This window comes from Erythrolamprus reginae, chromosome 2 (genome assembly GCF_031021105.1).
Source record: "Erythrolamprus reginae isolate rEryReg1 chromosome 2, rEryReg1.hap1, whole genome shotgun sequence".
Taxonomy (NCBI): Eukaryota; Metazoa; Chordata; class Lepidosauria; order Squamata; family Dipsadidae; genus Erythrolamprus; species Erythrolamprus reginae.
The window spans coordinates 206,430,067-206,448,927 of NC_091951.1; the positions used below are offsets into that span (position 1 = coordinate 206,430,067).

General features: G+C 40.0%; 1 protein-coding gene across 2 annotated transcripts in view; it reads right to left on the reverse strand.

The window, feature by feature from the left end:
• The window catches only part of TYK2 (tyrosine kinase 2), a 56,329-nt gene that overhangs the window by 23,916 nt on the left and 13,552 nt on the right, over positions 1 to 18,861 (reverse strand). The window contains exons 4-12 of one of the 2 annotated variants that reach the window (XM_070741494.1): positions 11,609 to 11,762; positions 10,269 to 10,432; positions 8,654 to 9,038; positions 7,547 to 7,741; positions 6,838 to 6,995; positions 6,616 to 6,751; positions 5,467 to 5,662; positions 3,838 to 3,944; positions 2,813 to 2,986 (exon numbers count right to left, since the gene is read on the reverse strand). In XM_070741494.1, coding sequence (XP_070597595.1) covers positions 2,813 to 2,986; positions 3,838 to 3,944; positions 5,467 to 5,662; positions 6,616 to 6,751; positions 6,838 to 6,995; positions 7,547 to 7,741; positions 8,654 to 9,038; positions 10,269 to 10,432; positions 11,609 to 11,762 — 1,669 coding nt within the window. The remainder of the gene's footprint in view (positions 1 to 2,812; positions 2,987 to 3,837; positions 3,945 to 5,466; positions 5,663 to 6,615; positions 6,752 to 6,837; positions 6,996 to 7,546; positions 7,742 to 8,653; positions 9,039 to 10,268; positions 10,433 to 11,608; positions 11,763 to 18,861) is intronic. The other variant, XM_070741495.1, reaches the window with a different exon arrangement.

Here is an 18,861-nt window from a genome sequence, read left to right on the forward strand (position 1 = left end):
AATTTTTTGTCCTTGGAAGTGGGGTTAAGGCCAGAAGCTGGATGGTCCCACTGCTTAAGCAAGGCATCTTTGAACAATTTTGGCATAGGAATTACCTCTTTATCTTCCTGTTCTTCCATGAAGTAAGGTAGATTCTCCTCCGGAGGGTCTGTGGAAGGAGTAGCCTGTTTTTCTTGCCCGGCTAAACCCGTGGATACTCTTGCCTTGAGAAGGAGAGATTTGAAAAGTTGAAAGGGAAATATGGCAGCTGGGGCTGGAATCTTAATTTGAGATTCCTCATCTTCCGACAGACGTTGAAAAGGGTCATCATCCTCTTCTGCATCCACATCCTCATTCTCTTCCTGGGAAGAATCCGAATCCTCATTGATTGGAGCTCTGAAGGATGAGAGCGAGCTCACGGGTCGGGAGGAGCGTGGAGGGGGATGAGACGGAGAGGGCACATTGATGGCCGAGAGTTTGGCATCAATGGCCTTAGACAGTGCAGAAAAAATAGATTGAAACTCCGGAGGTAAGGTGGAAATATCAGCAGGAAGAGCAGAAGAATCCCTGAAGGCCTGAAATGGTTCTGGCTGTGAGGAATCTTCCATAATATCTGGCTCCTCTGGATCTAAGCCCCATAGGTTAGGTTGGGGTCTGTTTAGGTTTGGCTCATCCAGAGATAGCACAGAGACGCCAAATTACAGAAAACAAGACTTGAGCCAAAAAACTGGTGGGAGAAGTCTAAAATAGCTTTCCCAAGAGGAAGGGGACCCTGCTCCGAGGCCCAGGAGCTGCTGCGATTTAAGGGCAATCTGGGCGGAACCAGAGTTCGTGTCCTTAAATGCAGCATGGCAGGCCTCACTAAACTTAATTTAAAGTAACCAAGGCACACTGGTTGGAGGCTAGCCGATGGAGAACAGGCCTGAGTAACTCACAGCTTACTCCAGGGTCAAGCGGCGGACTGAATAGCACCAGACGGGTAGCCAGAAAGGCGATCCGAAAGGGCCTAATTAATGGGCGTGAGGACCTTCGCGCCAAAAACAAACCGCTCCGAGTTTGAATCACGGAGGGCAAAGCTAAGTCCGGGAGACGATCAAGGGGACTTGTGAATGTCTCACACCGCAGGAGGTAAATAGCCTTTTAGAAAACTACAATAGCTTGCCTGAAAAACCTCCGTGCCGAGAGGATGCAGCTGCGAGCAAGCGGAGAAGAGAGGGAAAAAACTGCAGAAGCCGCGCTGCAGACTTCTCCGTTAAAAGCCCAGCCTAGTAAGGCTGGCAATAAATTCAGGCAAGCTCTAAGAACGAATGAAGAGAAATCTTACTTTTATTTTGAAGAGAAGCAACAAAGGGAAGGTGTTATGAGAGGAACGAGCTCTTCACGAGACCCGCAGGATGCGGGACTGAGCGAATTCTGGGGAAGGGGCGGATCCGGCAGGCTTTTAAAAGACTAGGCTCAGTCCCATCGGATTGGACAGTGAGCAACCCACGTGACTGCTGGACCCGCTCTTTTAGTATGGAGAACAACGTAGAACTGAACACACTCAAAACCATAGTAATGGTGGTAGACTTTAGCAGAAACCCTTCCATCCTTCCACCTCTCACAATACTAGACAACACAGTATCAACAGTAGAGACCTTCACATTTCTAGGTTCTATCATATCTCAAGACCTAAAATGGTCACCTAACATCAAAAACATCATCAAAAAAGCACAACAAAGAATGTTCTTTCTGCGCCAACTCAGGAAGCTCAAACTGCCCAAGGAGCTGCTGATATAGCTCTACAGAGGAATCATTGAGTCTGTCATCTGCACTTCTTTAACTGTCTGGTTTGGTGCTGCAACCCAACAAGACCGACACAGAGGAAAACTAGAGCTGCAGAAAAAACAATTGCTGCCAACCTGCCTTCCATTGAGGACCTGTATACTGCACGAGTCAAAAAGAGGGTGGTGAAAATATTTACTCACATCCTAGACATAAATTGTTTCAACGCCTACACTCAAAATGTCGCTACAGAGCACTGCACACCAAGACAACTAGACACAAGAACAGTTTTTCCCCGAACGCCATCACTCTACTAAACAAATAATTCCCTCAATACTGTCAAACTTTTTACTAAGTCTTCACTTCTATTTCTACTAGTTTTTTCTCATCATTCCTATCATCCTTTTCCTTCCATTTAGGACTGTATGACTGTAACTTGTTGCTTGTATCCTAAGATTTTTATTAATACTGATTGTTTCTTCATTGCTTATTTGACCCCTATGACAATCATTAAGTGTTGCACCACATGATGCTTGACAAATGTATCTTTTTATTTTATGTACACTGAGAGCATATGCACCAAGACAAATTCCTTGTGTGTCCAATCACACTTGGCCAATAAAGAATTATATTCTATAAGTTAGAAATGCTGGTAGCTTATCCTAGTAGGTAAGTAGTCTTGGTTTAGTTAAAAATTGGGATCTATCTTAAGAATGTAGAACTTGTTTTTCATCCTTGGCCTAGAATTAAGCTGGCAAACTGAAAAGTCATGAAAAGTCATGATCAGCATCAATACAAAGAAGGCTATTGCTCAGCAGTTGTGTCCTGACAACAAGCTGAATCAAAACCCAAAGGCACAAAACAAAGGCAGGGTCCTGTTTCCCACAATGCTTAATACTAACAGTCTTTGGAGCAAGTTAATCATTACTCTTCAGCAAATAACAGATAAATAGATAGAATACAATATTCCCATAAGTTCTGCCCACCCACCCCCATTTCTCTGCCAAAGTTAGTTTTACTAATTTACTAAAGTCCCACTCCTAATATATATATTTATATGTCTACTCACCAGAGCAATGTCTCTATGACTTGGGTCCAACATCTTGAGTACCACATGCATTTCACAGCTATTGTTATTCTGCTCAGTAGAAAAATACTCTGCTTCATCATCGTTGGTCCCACTGCATACATGAAGCACACCATCATAAATATTGGTTCGTGTTCCTTGTCCCAAGTGCGCTCTCTGATGGGAAACAATATACCAATGTTAGTTAAACCATTTTCCTTTGCAACACAAAAGCTACTTAATCCTTCAATTCCGTACTGAACCAGGAATTGATTCATAATTATTTGAAAATCAATAAATTCAAAATCCTATCTGTGCCAGCCAAAGGTTAAAAAAAAGAAGATGACAGTAATCACCATTGTCAGGCATTTATCATGCTTTACTCAAGTCTCTACTGAAAGTCTATTTCCAAAGCCCCACAAATACAGGTAAACAAAACTGGAACTACAATACAGTATTAGTAGCTTCTAAACAAGTGATGGCGAACCTTTTCCGGTTCGCATGGCAAAAGAGGGTGTGTGCCTATTCTCGCACACGTGCACGTGCCCATATTCATTTCCTCCCCCCACGCACACGCACCCCCACGCTTGCCCACAATCTCCCCCCACCCTGCACATATGCACAGACCTCACTAAAGCTTGGGACAGTGAAAAAACAGCCAACTGGAAGTTTGGAAAAATGGACTTCCAGTTTGCCCGTATTGCTGCTTTTTGCACTCCAGAGCCTTCAGGGAAGCTTCCCTGAAGCCTCCGGAGAGCGAAGCAGCCTTCCCCAAGGCCAAAAGTCAGCTGGCTAGCACACGCATGCACGCTGGAACTGACATAGGGCAACACCTCATGTGCCCTGCAATATAATTCCGTGTGCTACCTGTGGCACGCGTGCCACAGGTTTGCCATCACTGTTTTAAACCATAATTCATATTTGTTGATATTACTTCTGAAACTGGCAAAGAAAGTTAGATCCTTTTTGGCTAATATACTTACAAACCCAACCTTTCATTTTCTAATGTATAAAAGCCAACTGCTGACCTGTGTAATCTCATTCTTACGAATCTGATGAAAACTCAGCTGAGTCAAATTCAGAATGTGCCTTGTGCTGTCTTTCACTTTTCGTGTGATGATCAAGTCTGAGATCTCTGCAAAAAGTAAATAGTCCAAAAGTTCTGATTAAGAAATTACACTAAAACAGTAGAACAGAATCAGAACATTTATAAGGAAACATTTAGCAATTTTGTTCATTTCCAGAAAATAATTAGTACTGCCAATTAGTACTAACAATTGTTTAATAGTATCAAGGAAAAAAATGTTTCCTAGAAATAGCACTTAATTTTAAAAATGTACAAAGCAGACTGTTTAAAAAAAATGTTCCTGAATGTATTCAATCAAAAATTCTTCCTGAAACTCACTATTTCTGTCATACATACTAGTTTTGGAAACTTTGCCCTCCCTCGTAGCAGATGTACTTGCCAAGACAATCCAGACCTCTCCAACTGCCACTACAAATGAAGCTATGAGCAGTGCCCAGATACAATTAAGTTGATTTTCTAATTCTTGGACATATCTATAAAATGCCCATCCTTATATGATCATGCTGATCTATTTTGATAAGAATTTTTATCAGTTAGATTTAATTTTAAATGCCTGCACTACAAAATAATAGAGTCTACGGAGAGGGACGGCATACAAATTCAATAAATTATTACTATTATTATTATTATTATTATTATTATTATTATTATTATTATTATTATATATTTATATTTCATTCATTCATTCATTCATTTATTTATTTATTTGTTTGTTTTAATTGGATTTGTATGCCACCCCTCTCTGAGGCAATAAACCTCAACATAAACTTACACAGTGATCCCTCGATTATCGCGAGGGTTCCGTTCCAAGACCCCTCGCGATAATCGATTTTTCGCGATGTAGGGTTGCGGAAGTAAAAACACCATCTGCGCATGCGCGCCCTTTTTTTTCATGGCCGCGCATGCGTAGATGGTGGAGTTTGCGTGGCCGGCGGGGAAGACCCAGGGAAGGTTCCTTCCGCCGCCCAGCAGCTGATCTCCTCGGTAGCGCAGCAGCAGCGAGCAGACGAAGATCGGGGTTTCCCCGCCACCCACGCAAAGGGGAAACCCCGATTCGGCTCCTCGCTGCTGCGCTACCGAGCAGATCAGCTGCTGGGCGGCCGAAGGAACCTTCCCTGGGTCTTCCTCGCTGATGCCCCCGCTCGCCTGCCCGCCCGCCAGCAAGAGGGGGAGAGATAGAGAAAGAGAGAGAAGGAAAGAAAGAGATGAGAGGGAGGAAGAGAGTGTGAGAGAGGAAGAAGCAAGATAGAGAAAGAGAGAGAGAAAGAAAGATGAGAAAGGAAGAGAGTGACGTCATCGGGTGGGAAAAATCGCGATATAGCGTTTCGCGAAGAACGAGATCGCGAAAATCGAGGGATCATTGTATATCAAATAACATATAAATGCAAATACAGACACATATGCCAAAGGTTTAAATGTAGACTGTATTAACTTTAAGGATAACATACTATAACTGCTGATGGCTTCTCTTTCTATAGTATATCACTATGACCTGATCCATCTTATTCAGTGGACAAATTTCACTTTTAGCCTATGTAGTGGGAAAAGATAATTCTGATTTGCTGTGTACCTCCTGGTTTTGGGGGGCAGCATCTCTTCAAACTGAAGATGTCAGTTCCAGATTTTAGAGTACAGCCTTTGAGAGCATTCATTAGTTCTTGGACACTAGGAAACTCTTGCTCCCAGCCTTCAAGTACAAAGGAATTTCCTTTCCTCTGGATCCGGAACTGTCTATAGTTTGCATTACCTTGGGTACTGATACTCTGCTGGGGGGGGGAAACAGTAAGAAAAAAGTTATATAGTCAGTCAGTAGCATGTTCTGGAAGCAGCTTACCATGATTCTAACAAGAATTCATTTCCATGCATAGTTGGATGGTTTAACTTAGTGGATAGCATTCATTTTTAGAATGGCACACATGATCCACCTCCCTTTTCTGAAATTCTCAGATCAGGGATTTGCAGATGCTACATTACATTATGCTCTCATATATAGAGTTTTATGTGTCTTCCAACTTCACTGTCAGGAGGAAGAGGATGATTTCTCTATTTTTACTTAATGTGTGGTTTCTATTTATATTGACCACAAAGAGGCAGTGCAGGACCACTTTCATTCTATTTGGGATTCATTAAGATGCTATCAGGCATACTTTTTCTGGGGTTCAAACCTGCTAACAGAAATAGAATTCAGTTCCTGGTAGAGAATTCCACAGAAAGATTTCTGGTTTCCTATGCCTGATGAGTCCCAAAGGAGACAAAGCTTGTCATGCACTTCTTCTTTAGTTCACATTAGTAACAGAGCATATTTTATGGAAGCAAAAGTTTCTACATGGTGCTAGATACACTTCTGTCTGAAAGCCTGGACAGTTATTCTGAATCCATGTCAACAGTTCTGGATTTGATAAAAACTAATTACCTGACTTGATGCAAGGCAATTTTATATATTTACCATAAATTTTGCACTCCTACCTTAGAAACATGCTGCCTTTACATCTAGGCAGTTGCTAAAATATGTATTATTTATTTATCTTTTAAAAATCCTTAAAACATTAAAACAAAAATGTATGTAGTTTTTCTCTAGCTTACATTCTATAGAGGCATGGACATTTGATCCCAGAATTCTCAGCAACATTAGTTGGCTGGGATTTCTGAAAAGCAAAGTATACATTCAGAAAATACAAGCTTAAGAAAGCTGGTTAACAGAATCAAAAAAGCCCATTACCATTTCCCCATCTCTGACTTGGCCATTCTTCAGTACTGATAGAATCAATCTGTTGAAATCAAGGACACTCCAACGGAGGGCATAGAGCCCGTCTTCCTGCCCTTCACGCTTCAGCTTAGCCAGAATGAACTCTTCCCTAGGAAGAGAAAACTTTTAGATATAATGTGGAAGCTCCCTCTTTTCAAAAACAGACCATGGGGGACAGGAGGCTTGATTGCTTACTGCATGGGTCCATGAATACAATTCTGGATGCTCATAACGAGTTGTGGTGGGGCAACTTCATGACACAGAAAATGGCTAGAATCAGATGTTAATCTGAAGTAACCATCTACTAATGAAATCAAGGAGAGAGCAGCTTCATGGGATGATAGAGTCAAATCCTGTAATTTTTTTAATAAAAAAAGGAAAAGCACAATTGTTAGTCCTGAGCTACAGGGCTAAAATAAAAGCCCATTAAAAGCTGTACATTTTATTCAGGGGACCTGTACAAAGTTGTTGCTATTTGTTAACAATATTTTCGTTTGCACATCCTGCTCTCCAATTCAGTTAACATCACTTTCACTGCCTTATAGACAGTGAAGGGCTACCAAAACATTTACTACCACACTGTGAGCATGGCTTATGCAGGATGCCCTGCATTTTCTTTCAACATCTTTCAGTGCAAATTGGGTGCTCTGGGGTGGAGCTCCATTTTCGCTACCCCACTGCATCACCCATCCCTGTCCGGGCAGTAGCCCACCCCTGCTTATAGATACATACCGGTAGATAAAAAATAATGACCAGCTCCAGCACACTAAAAATAATCTGAACTACATTTAACTCTCAACATTCATGTTTTGTTCTTTACTTATCTACAACACTCATCAAAAGCATGTAAGTCATAACTCCACACAAAAATTGTAAAATAGTAGTAGGACCCTTTTTCACCTACCATACACTTATTGTCTTGGCGATGGATGCTGATGTTGCAATCTTTGACAACAATATGTGTGATCTCTTGAAAGTCACAAAAGTGTGCCCATTTAGCTTCATGTTGCTCTATAGGTTGGTAGGACTGCTTGGACTTGTGCTCCTTAGTCTTGACCTTCCTCCCAAAATAAGCCTTATGGGGTTGACTTTGTGGCTTCTGCAAGAAGAATTTTAAATTGAGTTTTGGAATTTTTGGCAGTGATTCTAATATAATTGTGTTACATTCTTTGTATCTATTTGCCAGCTTCCAAAGATGCAGAATGAAGATATCCATTCCCTTGCATATAGCCACACATAAAAAATGAGCAATTTATTCTTCACTTTCAGAAACTTACGTCTTCATAAGCCACACTAAAAATTTGGCCCTCGAGGTGAACTGGATCTGCATTTCTTAAAATTGGAAACTAAGCTGTTAATTATTGCTTAACTTCTACTATGAAGGAACAAAACTGTAGGTGATCATGGGGGAGGAATAATTCGAAACAGGAACAGCTAATTTGATAAAAGCAAATTAGCTTTTATAAACACACTAATAAGACCTTTATAAGCATCTTTTTGAATTTACCAAATCTACAACCTGAACATTAGACAGAGGTCACATGGAAAGAAAAGGATGCTAATGAAATATGTGATCTATGCAAAGGCTGTTTTGTTCCTCACACCCTTTAACTTTTATAAAAAATTATGTGAATATTAAATTGCATTTATTTAAAGCTTTATTTTGAACTGATTTTGGCTGTTGTTAAGACTTCTATGCTAATTAAGACTCAAGTTGTATTTGACAAAATCTTTAGAAATTTGGATTTTTAATTGGAACAAATAAAATTCAGCATTCCCAGAGTATCAATGTATTTATATGTGTTAATGACTATCAAAGTGATGATATGATGAAGATGTCTTTTTAAAATGAATGTTGAAGAAGGGCTTTAATCACCTGGTCACATCTGTTCTTTTGATATTGTTAACAACTCGCCTGCCTGTGTGTGTCTCAGAGTATCCCTCAATGTACAGGAATAATATGCTGAGATCTCCCAGAATTACATGAAGATGAATCCACAAATGATCCTACCTCAGCCAGGATAGGCCGCCACTGAATCCCATTTATGCCTGTTACCAAGACTTCATGTGTGACAGGCCTGCTACCATGAGAAGAAGAATAGGAGTTCTCCGGATGCATATGACCACCATTGCTATAAAGTGGCGCCTTCTCACCCTCTGAAACGGTTTCCAGTGAAACAACTGCGAAGAGCTCAGTCCCAAAACGTGGAGCCAAGTTCTCCAAAGTAGCTAAGTACTTGTGCATGAGATCCTGTTCTGTAAGTTTACCAGTGCTCAATGTGTGCTGCTGGAAGCGTTGCAAGAATTTCTTGAAAACATTCTTCATGCGGAACTTGGTCAAAGAATTGTTCTGCTGAATCTGTTGGCAAAAGGACCGTGGGATGCACTCTTTGAAACTGCAGGGGACATAGACAAACTGGTACCAAAAGCAGCTTTCATAGGTATGAATATGTTTCTTCAGTAAAATAAATGACAAAATTAGAAAGATACATAGAATGATAATACATTCCATCTAATCACCCCCAACATCAAGGGATTACAGTACTGGAAATTAGGCTCATTGTTGAATTGGCCCACACAATATAAAACTCCTACCGTGTTTCCCCGAAAATAAGACGTACCCCGAAAATAAGGCGTAGTCAAGTTTACATACGGTACGGTGGAAAAACATACGGTACCATTCAAAGCTGTTCATAGCGGTACCGTAATAATGTGGGGTCCCCTGCTGGCTCCTTCCATCGCTTTGTACCGTCCAGTACAGCAGACACAGTCTGCTGCTGTCTCACTTTGTTTATTATCCGAAATGTGCGACCAGGGCAACTTTGCAAAGCAGCTGCCGCAAGATCTGAGGGGATGGGGTGAGATGGAATGGGAGTCGGGATCTGACATGCCCCTTCTGGCCACCCGCTTAACAGCCTCCCAGTCTCTACTGTCTAACCACTCCAAGCTGCAGGAAGGGTAAGGCGGGCTGCAATACCGGCAGCTTCGGGGGCTCCTTTCCTCAGCGGTTCGGTTTGTTACCTCTAGGCAGCTGCACCAACTTTTTGCTTCCTGGCAGTGGCGGCTCCGGCGGCTTCCCTTCGTCACGTGACGTTCCTGGCGCTGCTGCTCCTCAAAGGGAAGCCGCCGCCATCGCCGCCGCCGGGAAGGAAAAAGTTGGTGCAGCTGCCTAGAGGTAACAAAACGAACCGCTGAGGAAAGGAGCCCCCGAAGCTGACGGTATTGCAGCCCGCCTTACTCTTCCTGCAGCTTGGAGCAGTTAGACGGTAGAGACTGGGAGGCTGTTAAGCGGGTGGCCAGAAGGGGCATGTCAGATCCCAACTCCCATTCCGTCTCACCCCATCCCCTCAGATCTTGTGGCAGCTGCTTTAAGTAAGGCACCCCCCGAAAATAAGACATAGCACAACTCTTGGAGCAAAAATTAATATAAGACAGTGTCTTATTTTTGGGTAAACACGGTATCAGTAGCAATGTGCAAGCTAAAGAATTCCAACAGATGTAAGTTTTATGATAGTGTTTTTATTTCAATAAATAATATTCACAATTCTTTAAAAATAAATTTTAGACCTCATGATTAAAACCCACATCATTAAGCAAATATGCAGTTTCATAAATAATGACAATACCTTGTTTTATCTGCCACCTCTTCAACAGAAATGCCTTTCTTCAGTGCAAGATGACACAGATGGAGGACAGCCATCCCCAGGCTCTCATTTTTAAATTGGTGAATTTCTTGTTCAGTGTGCAAGTCTTTTAAGGAGGCAATATCATTGATGAAGTCGTATTTTCCCTAATAAAGAATAATCCAAAATAATATGAAGAAATAATTTATCCAAAATAGTAGATCTGAGATCTATCTCTTTGTTCTCTTACTGGGGATCAAACTAAAATATTGCAAAAGATTGGCATAGCAATTTTACATAGGCAAAGCATTTTCTGTTATACAAAATACTAAACTTTGCTGCAAAAAAGTAACAATGATTGCATAATGTATAACTGTAAAGAGAAAAAACTTAAAGGAATGACGCCCCAAAGAGAAAGGAGTAGTTAAGAACAAAGAAAATGAACACAAATGTTAACATTTGTAAAGTACAATTACAAATTGTAATTTTTATACTGCTGTAAGCTGCCCTGAGTCCTTCGGGATTGGGCGGCATAAAAGTCAAATTAAATAAACAAACAAACAAACATAAATTTTGGGGTAGGTGAATGCTATAATGCTATTTCAAATATTTCTATGAGAATGGTAGTGAGATGTTCAATAGAACAATAGTAATATATTCTTGAATTGATTCTGTATCACAGCCTATCCTGAAAAGGTTCACCATCTCCTCCACCACCCACCTTGCCTTGTGGCGGTGGCACCGCAAGCATAGAACAGGCAGAGAGGGAGAGCTTATATTAGGCTCATGAGTAAAAAACATTGTAGAGCTTATTTTTAGGATAGGTCTTATTTTGGGGGAAACGGTAGATTTTAGCAAGTCTTTCATATTGGATAGGTGTGGTTTATGCATTTTCTTTCAACATCTTTCAGTGCAAATTAAGTGCATTCAGTGCTCTGGAGTGGAACCCCATTTTTACTACCCCACTGTATTCTTCCCGGTCCGGGCAGTAGCCCACCCCTGGGTATTCTCCACATTTACAACATGAAATACTGTATCCCAGGGACAATCAGATTATTTGAGTTTTATTGAATGTACAAAAGTAAGTCAGTTTGCTTACTTTTCTGTTTCTAATTTGATAGGAGCCCTGGTTTATCACAATCTATTTCATACAGCTTGGTTTTCACTGTGCAATATTTTGTGCAATCACCATTTTTATTTATTTTTGTTTATGCAGTCCTGCCATTCTAACATTTTGTAGAGTTTTTTTCCAGTTACTTTCTCCTGAACTAAAATCTAGTCTAACACAATACTCTAGATATATATTAGATATATCTAATATCTAAAGAAAAGAAATGCCATACTTGCTCAAAGAGATAGGCAAATGATGATTTATCCAGGATGGCATTGCCTTGTTCACTCCTATATGACCTGTCCTCTGAGTCAGCTGAGCGAGGAATACTGCGAAATATGTTTGGCTCGTTGTCATTTGTCCCATGCCAGTTTCGGAAATAATACCTGTATGAGCAACAGTAATACAATCAGTCCAATGGGTCTACAAAGAAATCTATAACATTAATATGAAATACTAATCATTATTACAAACATGGAGCCCTCTGCATGTCATCTTTATCAACATTACTAGTTAATACCCGTGCTTTGCTATGAAACTATATGATGAAGCTTGAGAAATTGACACTTGAAACTTGAAGATTAATGAGTAGTTTCAAAAGTGTCTGTATTATTTCATTAGAGATGGTAAAGTAAGTTTCTGTTACAGATGAAAACATTATTGTAAGTGAATAATGAACAATGAAATAGGTGGGCTTAAGGCAGAAGGATAGCAACCATAGCTATGGAGGCAGGCTAATAAATTGTATAGTATAGACCAATGATGGCAAACCCTTTTTGGCTTAGGTACCCAATCCCATGCCCTCCCCCATGCATGTGCACAGCCTCTGCACTGCCTCCCATGCATGCGCACAGCCTCTGCACTGCCCCCTGCGCATGCATACACGCCTCACTGAAGCTCTGAACTCCTAAAGCCTGAGGATGGCAAAAAATGGCCCAACAGGCAAACCAGAAATTAGGAAAAACGGACTTCTGGTTTGCCTGTTGGGCCATTTTTTAAAGCCTCCGGAGTGCAAAAAACAGCCCAACCAAAAGTCCATTTTTCCAAGCTTCCGGTTTGCCCGTTGGGCCATTTTTCACACTGTCCAGGCTTTAGGGAAGCCTCCTGAAGCCTCTGGAGGGCAAAAACAGCCTATGTCAGCACTGGAGCTGACATAGGGCAATGCCTCGCATGCCCTCCGATATAGCTCCACATGCCACCTGTGGCATGCGTGCCATAGGTTTGCTATTATGGGCATAGACTTTAAATTAGTCTCTCAGATGAATTGCTCAGGACCTCCCTGTAAACAACATTCCTGGTTTTGCTCTCTGTCTGGAGGATGACCAGGCTGTCAGGTGAACTAACTCTGGAGCATGCCACAGAGAAACAGACAGCTTCCCTTACTTGCGTTTTCCTAATCGCATCTGTAAATATTTTCCTGCATTTTTTGCAACTCTAGTTGGGTGGTTTACAATTGTTACAAACAATTTTAATAGTAAAAATATTTTTAAAAGACAAAAAGAACAAAGATAGCAAAGGAAACATTTCCCTCCCCCAAAGTGAAGCCCATTTCCTCTTTCCTTTTCCTTCTCACTGTAATAGCTGTAGTATAAATTCTGAAAATGTGTAGTGGTCTCATACCACTTTATCCAGATTAACAAATATTTTTAAAAGGCATAAACTTTCATGGAGTTGAGCTAAAAAGATGAAATGGCTAAAAAGATGTATAATTTAAATCGAGATAAGAGGCAAGGGAAAAGAGGGAAGATTTACTGTATCTCTATTATGGTCTTCTTAAAAGTGTCTTCTTATTCAAAACTGTCAGGTTCCGAAAAGCTACTGGTAAATAAAGCCAAAGGTGGATTGCTCCTACCTGCTACCAGTGGAGTCTCACATGTGCACATGCACTACACATGCATGTCCCCAGCGTGATTTTGCTTCCATGCATGCGCAGGAAGCAAAAACGTACCAAAATCTCGCACACATGCGCGTCCCCTCACAAGATTTTGCTTCTGCGCATGTGTAGGAAGCAAAAAATACCAAAAATTAAAGAAAAAAGATGGTGGCACCCAAAGGACTGGCATCAGAGTGGTCACGCACAAATTGCACAATCTGGTGGCCGCTATTGGTGCACACTCGCCTACCGCACCGGTAGTAACCCACCACTGATCACGGTGTAATGTAATGCAAATTTAGTCTTTAGTTCCAAGCTTCCAGCAATAACCAACGATCATTCAGCACGAACAAATAAATTGTCAGCAGCAAACACCCAGTGCTCCCACCACCTATTTAAAGGTATCACTTGCCCCATCCTGCAAATCCACCCATCCACCGATATCATGGACACAAGCCATGATTCATTAGTCTTTAGTGAACTGCGACTGTGCCCACACCTCTGCCATCCCGAATGCCACCTCCTCTCAGCTGGGCAAATGGGAACTAGTCATTAGCACTACGAAGCATCCGGAACGGAATAGGCTTTCCTGGAGACCATCGGGCAGTGCTGGAGGTTGGTGAGCAATGAGAGCTTCTTCCCTTGCGCTAATGGAACCTCTGACATGTCGGAGCTGGCACAGCCTTAATATACCAGATAATTCTGAAAAGTAGGTTAGATATATACTGAAGCAAAAACAAGGTAAGAACCGTTGTGCTCTTGATTCAGAAGAGCACATAAAAACACATTTTTTTTCATTCTATACAATGCTTTCAGGAAGAAATAGCTAAGGCAATTTTGTCAAAATGTGTGGTCAAACTTCACTGACCAAGAAACACAGAAATGCAAGACTGCTATGAAACCAATAGCGGTTTTTAAAATTATTTTTTTCATTATTATACCAATGGCCTACTTTTCAGTCACTAAACATTATTATTTTATATAAAACTGTATTATTCAGTACAGTATAATATTAAAAAAGAATATCAACATTACCGATCAAAAATATATATACCTAGTATTTCTGGAAGAAAAGAGAATTATGGATTTTGAATACAAATTCATAATATTCTTGGCACTCAGAATACACAAAGCAACAAGTCACCATATGCCATAGTACTGCATTAAAATATTATTCAACCCCAATCATTTCACTATATTAAAAATAAAAATAATACCTCAGGCTCTTTGATCTCATAACATGTTTTGAAGAAAGCTGTTATATTGCACTTTTGGAAAGCCTGAAGGGTTATACTCAAGTTAGATTTCCTTAGACAAATTACTTGACTTAATATGAAAAAGAAAAGCCTATAACAAAATATTGCAGAATAATCCTATTTCTAAAAATGTAGTTACCATTAATAAAAACAAAATTACCTCAAATGAAATGAATCAAACAGCAGCAAGCCTGAATTTAATCCTGCTTGCAACATTTAAATATCTTTTTTAAAAAGAACTTGAATAGACAGGAAGGGCAGACTAGATGGACCATGAGGTCTTTTTCTGCCTCTATGTTTCTATATTTTTGTATAGACCTCCAACCATGTTCAAGAAAGCAATTCAAGGAACAATAGAACCTGTGGCTCCTCCCACTCTTTTTTATTTAACCTCACACAATGACAATACAGAAATGAGCATCTAAATGAAGCTTCCAAAAGAAGAAATGGTGGACTGAAGATGACTCCACAAAAAGCAGAACCAGAGAACAAGCAGCCACTGAATAGGCCATCTCTTCAAATCTCTCTGGATAAAGAAAAGACTGGAGATTGCTCACAAGTGCCACAGGCCATTGCTCCTCATGAGGAGACCATAAAACAGCCGTTTCTGACAAGTTTTGGATACTGGGAGACAAGGAAATCACTATTTTGCTCAGACTATAGTCAGAAACTTTAGGGAAGCTACATTGCATGTTTCCTTTTCTAAGCACATTCAGAAATTACTTAACTACTTTTCAGCTTTATTTATTTATTTATTTATTTATTTTATTTTCTTTTGTTTATTTGATTTGATTTGTATGCCACCCATCTCCAAAGACTCGGAGTGGCTTTTAGAAGCTTTTGGACTGACAAGAATGAAAACAGCAGGTGAATTTCCCTCCAATATTTAATGAATGAAAAATTTAATTACAAGCTTAAAAAAATCAATCAATTTGAAATAAATAGCAAAAACCTGATCAAGACTTTGTTTTTAGCAAGCTATGTGCAAATTAAGTTCCAGTTAAATTTGAAACATTTTGGAATTAACTTAAGAATTTTTCCTATGCAGCATCAAAATTTACTTCTATGGATAGATTGTGAACAAAAGATGGTTGGAAGAAATCACAGAAAATGAGCAACTTTATTTGATTAAAAATTGGCAGGGAAAATGGATAATGACTACAAAAATGACATTGAAAAATATGCTCCATTGATCATACAAAATATATCAGTTGATGTTTTGAAAATCAAAAGAAAATTATAAATAATAATTCATAAGGGTGCTTTGGATAATTATTTTATACTGGATTTACAAAAGAGGTTTGGATGAATTTTGTCAGAAGGTAACAAAAGTAATGAAAAAGAAATACATTTTATGACATTACTTGAATGGACTAAAGATTAAGATTGTTAGATGTAAAAGGAAGAAATAGTTTATTTGATCAAAGCAACCTTAAAGGAATTTACTGATATCAGTTCTGAAATGATAATTCATTAGGTTTTAGGTAAACTTGTTTATATTTGTTGAGATGTGGTTCAGAAATAACGTCTTTAGATTGTAGGACAATAAAAACCCACTTCTCTCCTAGAAAATAAAATATTTTAGGAAATATTAGAAGGGCAGAATATTTCCTCATAAAAGGGAGGCAGAAACTCATTCCCCACCCCTCTTTGTCAATTGGACATTAAGACCTGAGCTGGCTCTTCTGCAATACAAAAGACATAATAGGACCCATCTAGCAACAGAAACTCACCATATGGTACTTGGGAGGATTACATCAGCCAGCAGGACACACACACCCCTCCCATGGGAGTCTGACAGCCAGTGGGACACATTTCTTGTACAGGAACAGGAAACTCTAAAATTGGGCCCAACAAACCAAGCCACTCTCAGCATTTCACTCCTTCTGATCAGGAACTCAAGGCATGTAATCCTGTCATTTCTTCCAACAACATATTTTCTTTTTATCACTTTTCTTTCTGGTTTCTACATTATTACTTTTTCTTTGACCACTTGAATAGCTACTTCTGTTCAGTTTTCTCAGGAGGCAGCTTACAATATAATACTATGGGTGGATATAGCATTGCTTCCAGCTCCAGTGATCTCAGAGGCCGATGTCTTAGAAGAACTTGAACGATTAAAAACAAATAAGGCAATGGGTCCAGATGGCATCCACCCAAGTTCTTAAAGAACTCAGATATGTGATTGCTACCCCCCTGACTGAGTAGTTTAACCAATCCCTTTTAACAGGAGATGTTCCTGGTGATTGGAGATTGGCCAGTGTTGTGCCTATCCACAAGAAGGGAATAGAAGAAGAGAAGAATACCAGCACAGAAGAAGCTGGTAAGACATCAGTTATAGTTAAAATGATGGAGACTCTACTCAAAAAGAGGATAAATCAGCACCGAAAAACCAATAACTTATTGGACCCAAACCAGCATGGCTTGACTGAGGGCAAATCATGTCAGACTAATCTCATTGATTTCTTTGACTATGTCAGAAAGGTGTTCGATGAAGGTGGTGTCATGGATATTGCCTATCTGGACTTCAGCAAAGCCTTTGATGTGGTTCCACATAAAGAGCTGATAAATAAGTGAAGGGACTTAATCCCTGGATAGTTCAATGGATTTGCAGCAGGCTGAAGCGTAGACATCAGAGGGTTGTTGTTAATGGCGAATATTCTGAGCAAAGACTGGTTACAAGGGGTTCTATTCTTTTTAATATCATTGTGAGTGACAGAGGGGAATGTTTGCCTATTTGCCGATGACTCTAAAGTGTGCAATAGGGTTGATATTCCTGGAGGTGTCTGTAATATGGCTAATGATTTATCTTTACTAGATAAGTGATCAAAGCAATGGAAACTGAAGTTTAATGTTTCCACATGTAAAATAATGCACTTGGGCAAAAGGAATCCTCAATCTGAGTACTGTATTGTATTGGCAGTTCTGTGCTAGCAAAAACTTCAGAAGAGAAGGATTTAGGGGTAGTGATTTCTGACAGTCTCAAAATGGGTGAACAGTGCAGTCAGGTGCTAGGGAAAGCAAATAGAATGCTTGGCTGTATAGCTAGAGGTATAACAAGCAGGAAGAGGGAGATTGTGATCCCGCTGTATAGAACACTGGTGAGACCACATTTGGAATACTGTGTTCACCTACAAAAAGATATTGATAAAATTGAACGGGTCCAAAGACAGACTACAAAAATGGTGGAAGATCTTAAGCATAAAACGTATCAGGAAAGACTTAATGAACTCAATCTGTACAGTCTGGAGGACAGAAGGGAAAGGGGGGGAGATGATTGAAACATTTAAATATGTTAAAGGGTAAAATAAGGTTCAGGAGAGAAGTGTTTTTAATAGGAAAGTGAACACAAGAACAAGGGGGCACAATCTGAGGTTAGTTGGGGGGAAAGATTATAAGTAATGTGAGAAAATATTTTACTGAAAGAGTAGTAGATGCATGGAACAAACTTCCAGAAGACGTGGTTGGTAAATCCACAGTAACTGAATTTAAACATACCTGGGATAAACATATATCCATCCTAAGATAAAATACAGGAAATAATATAAGGGCACACTAGATGGGGTCTTTTTCTGCCATCAATCTTCTATGTTTCCATGTTTATTTTCCTTCACCCTTTTTACTTTTTCTACTTTTTCTTTCTTTAAGTTTCTATTAGTTTTTACTATTGCAGTTAGCTTTAATAAAATTATTTTAAAAGGATAAAATAATAAATCATGTTTCTTATTTTCTGTTTCATGCCAAAAGCCTATAAGGCAGGATTCTCAAACTCGTGGCCCGCGAGCCAACTGCAGCCCTCGGGACAATAGTTTGCAGCCCCCACCTCAATATCAAAGTTTAATGCTAGTGCGGCCCGAGTTTGATACGAATGGCACTTTTCAGTGTTGTGTGCGGAGCAGAATGAATCTACCAATCACGATGGGGTATATTGCTCTTGGAGGTGGGACATCAGCCAGGCTTATTGTGAACTTTCACCATTACCCCAGGCTCAGAAGCAGAGGCAGCCGTGGAAATTGCTACTCAGCGAGACAGAAAAAACCCCCGGAAATATGCATTGGCTAAAGTTTAGCTGCTAAACACTGAAACAGTGACACCAAGTGGAATTATATATTATATATTACACAGCCCCAACAAACATGTATTTTTCAAAGCCTGCAGTGAAGAGAAAGGTTGGTGATGAGCACAGACAATTTCAGGAAAAGTGGGAAGTGCATTATTTCTTTATTGAGCACAGGGGCATCCCGACGTGTCTTATTTGCATAGAGAAAGTTGCGGTGCACAAAGAATACAATTTGAAACATCATTACACAGCTAGACCTGCTGAGGAGTTTCAGATCCAGGGGCTTAAAGCGCAGA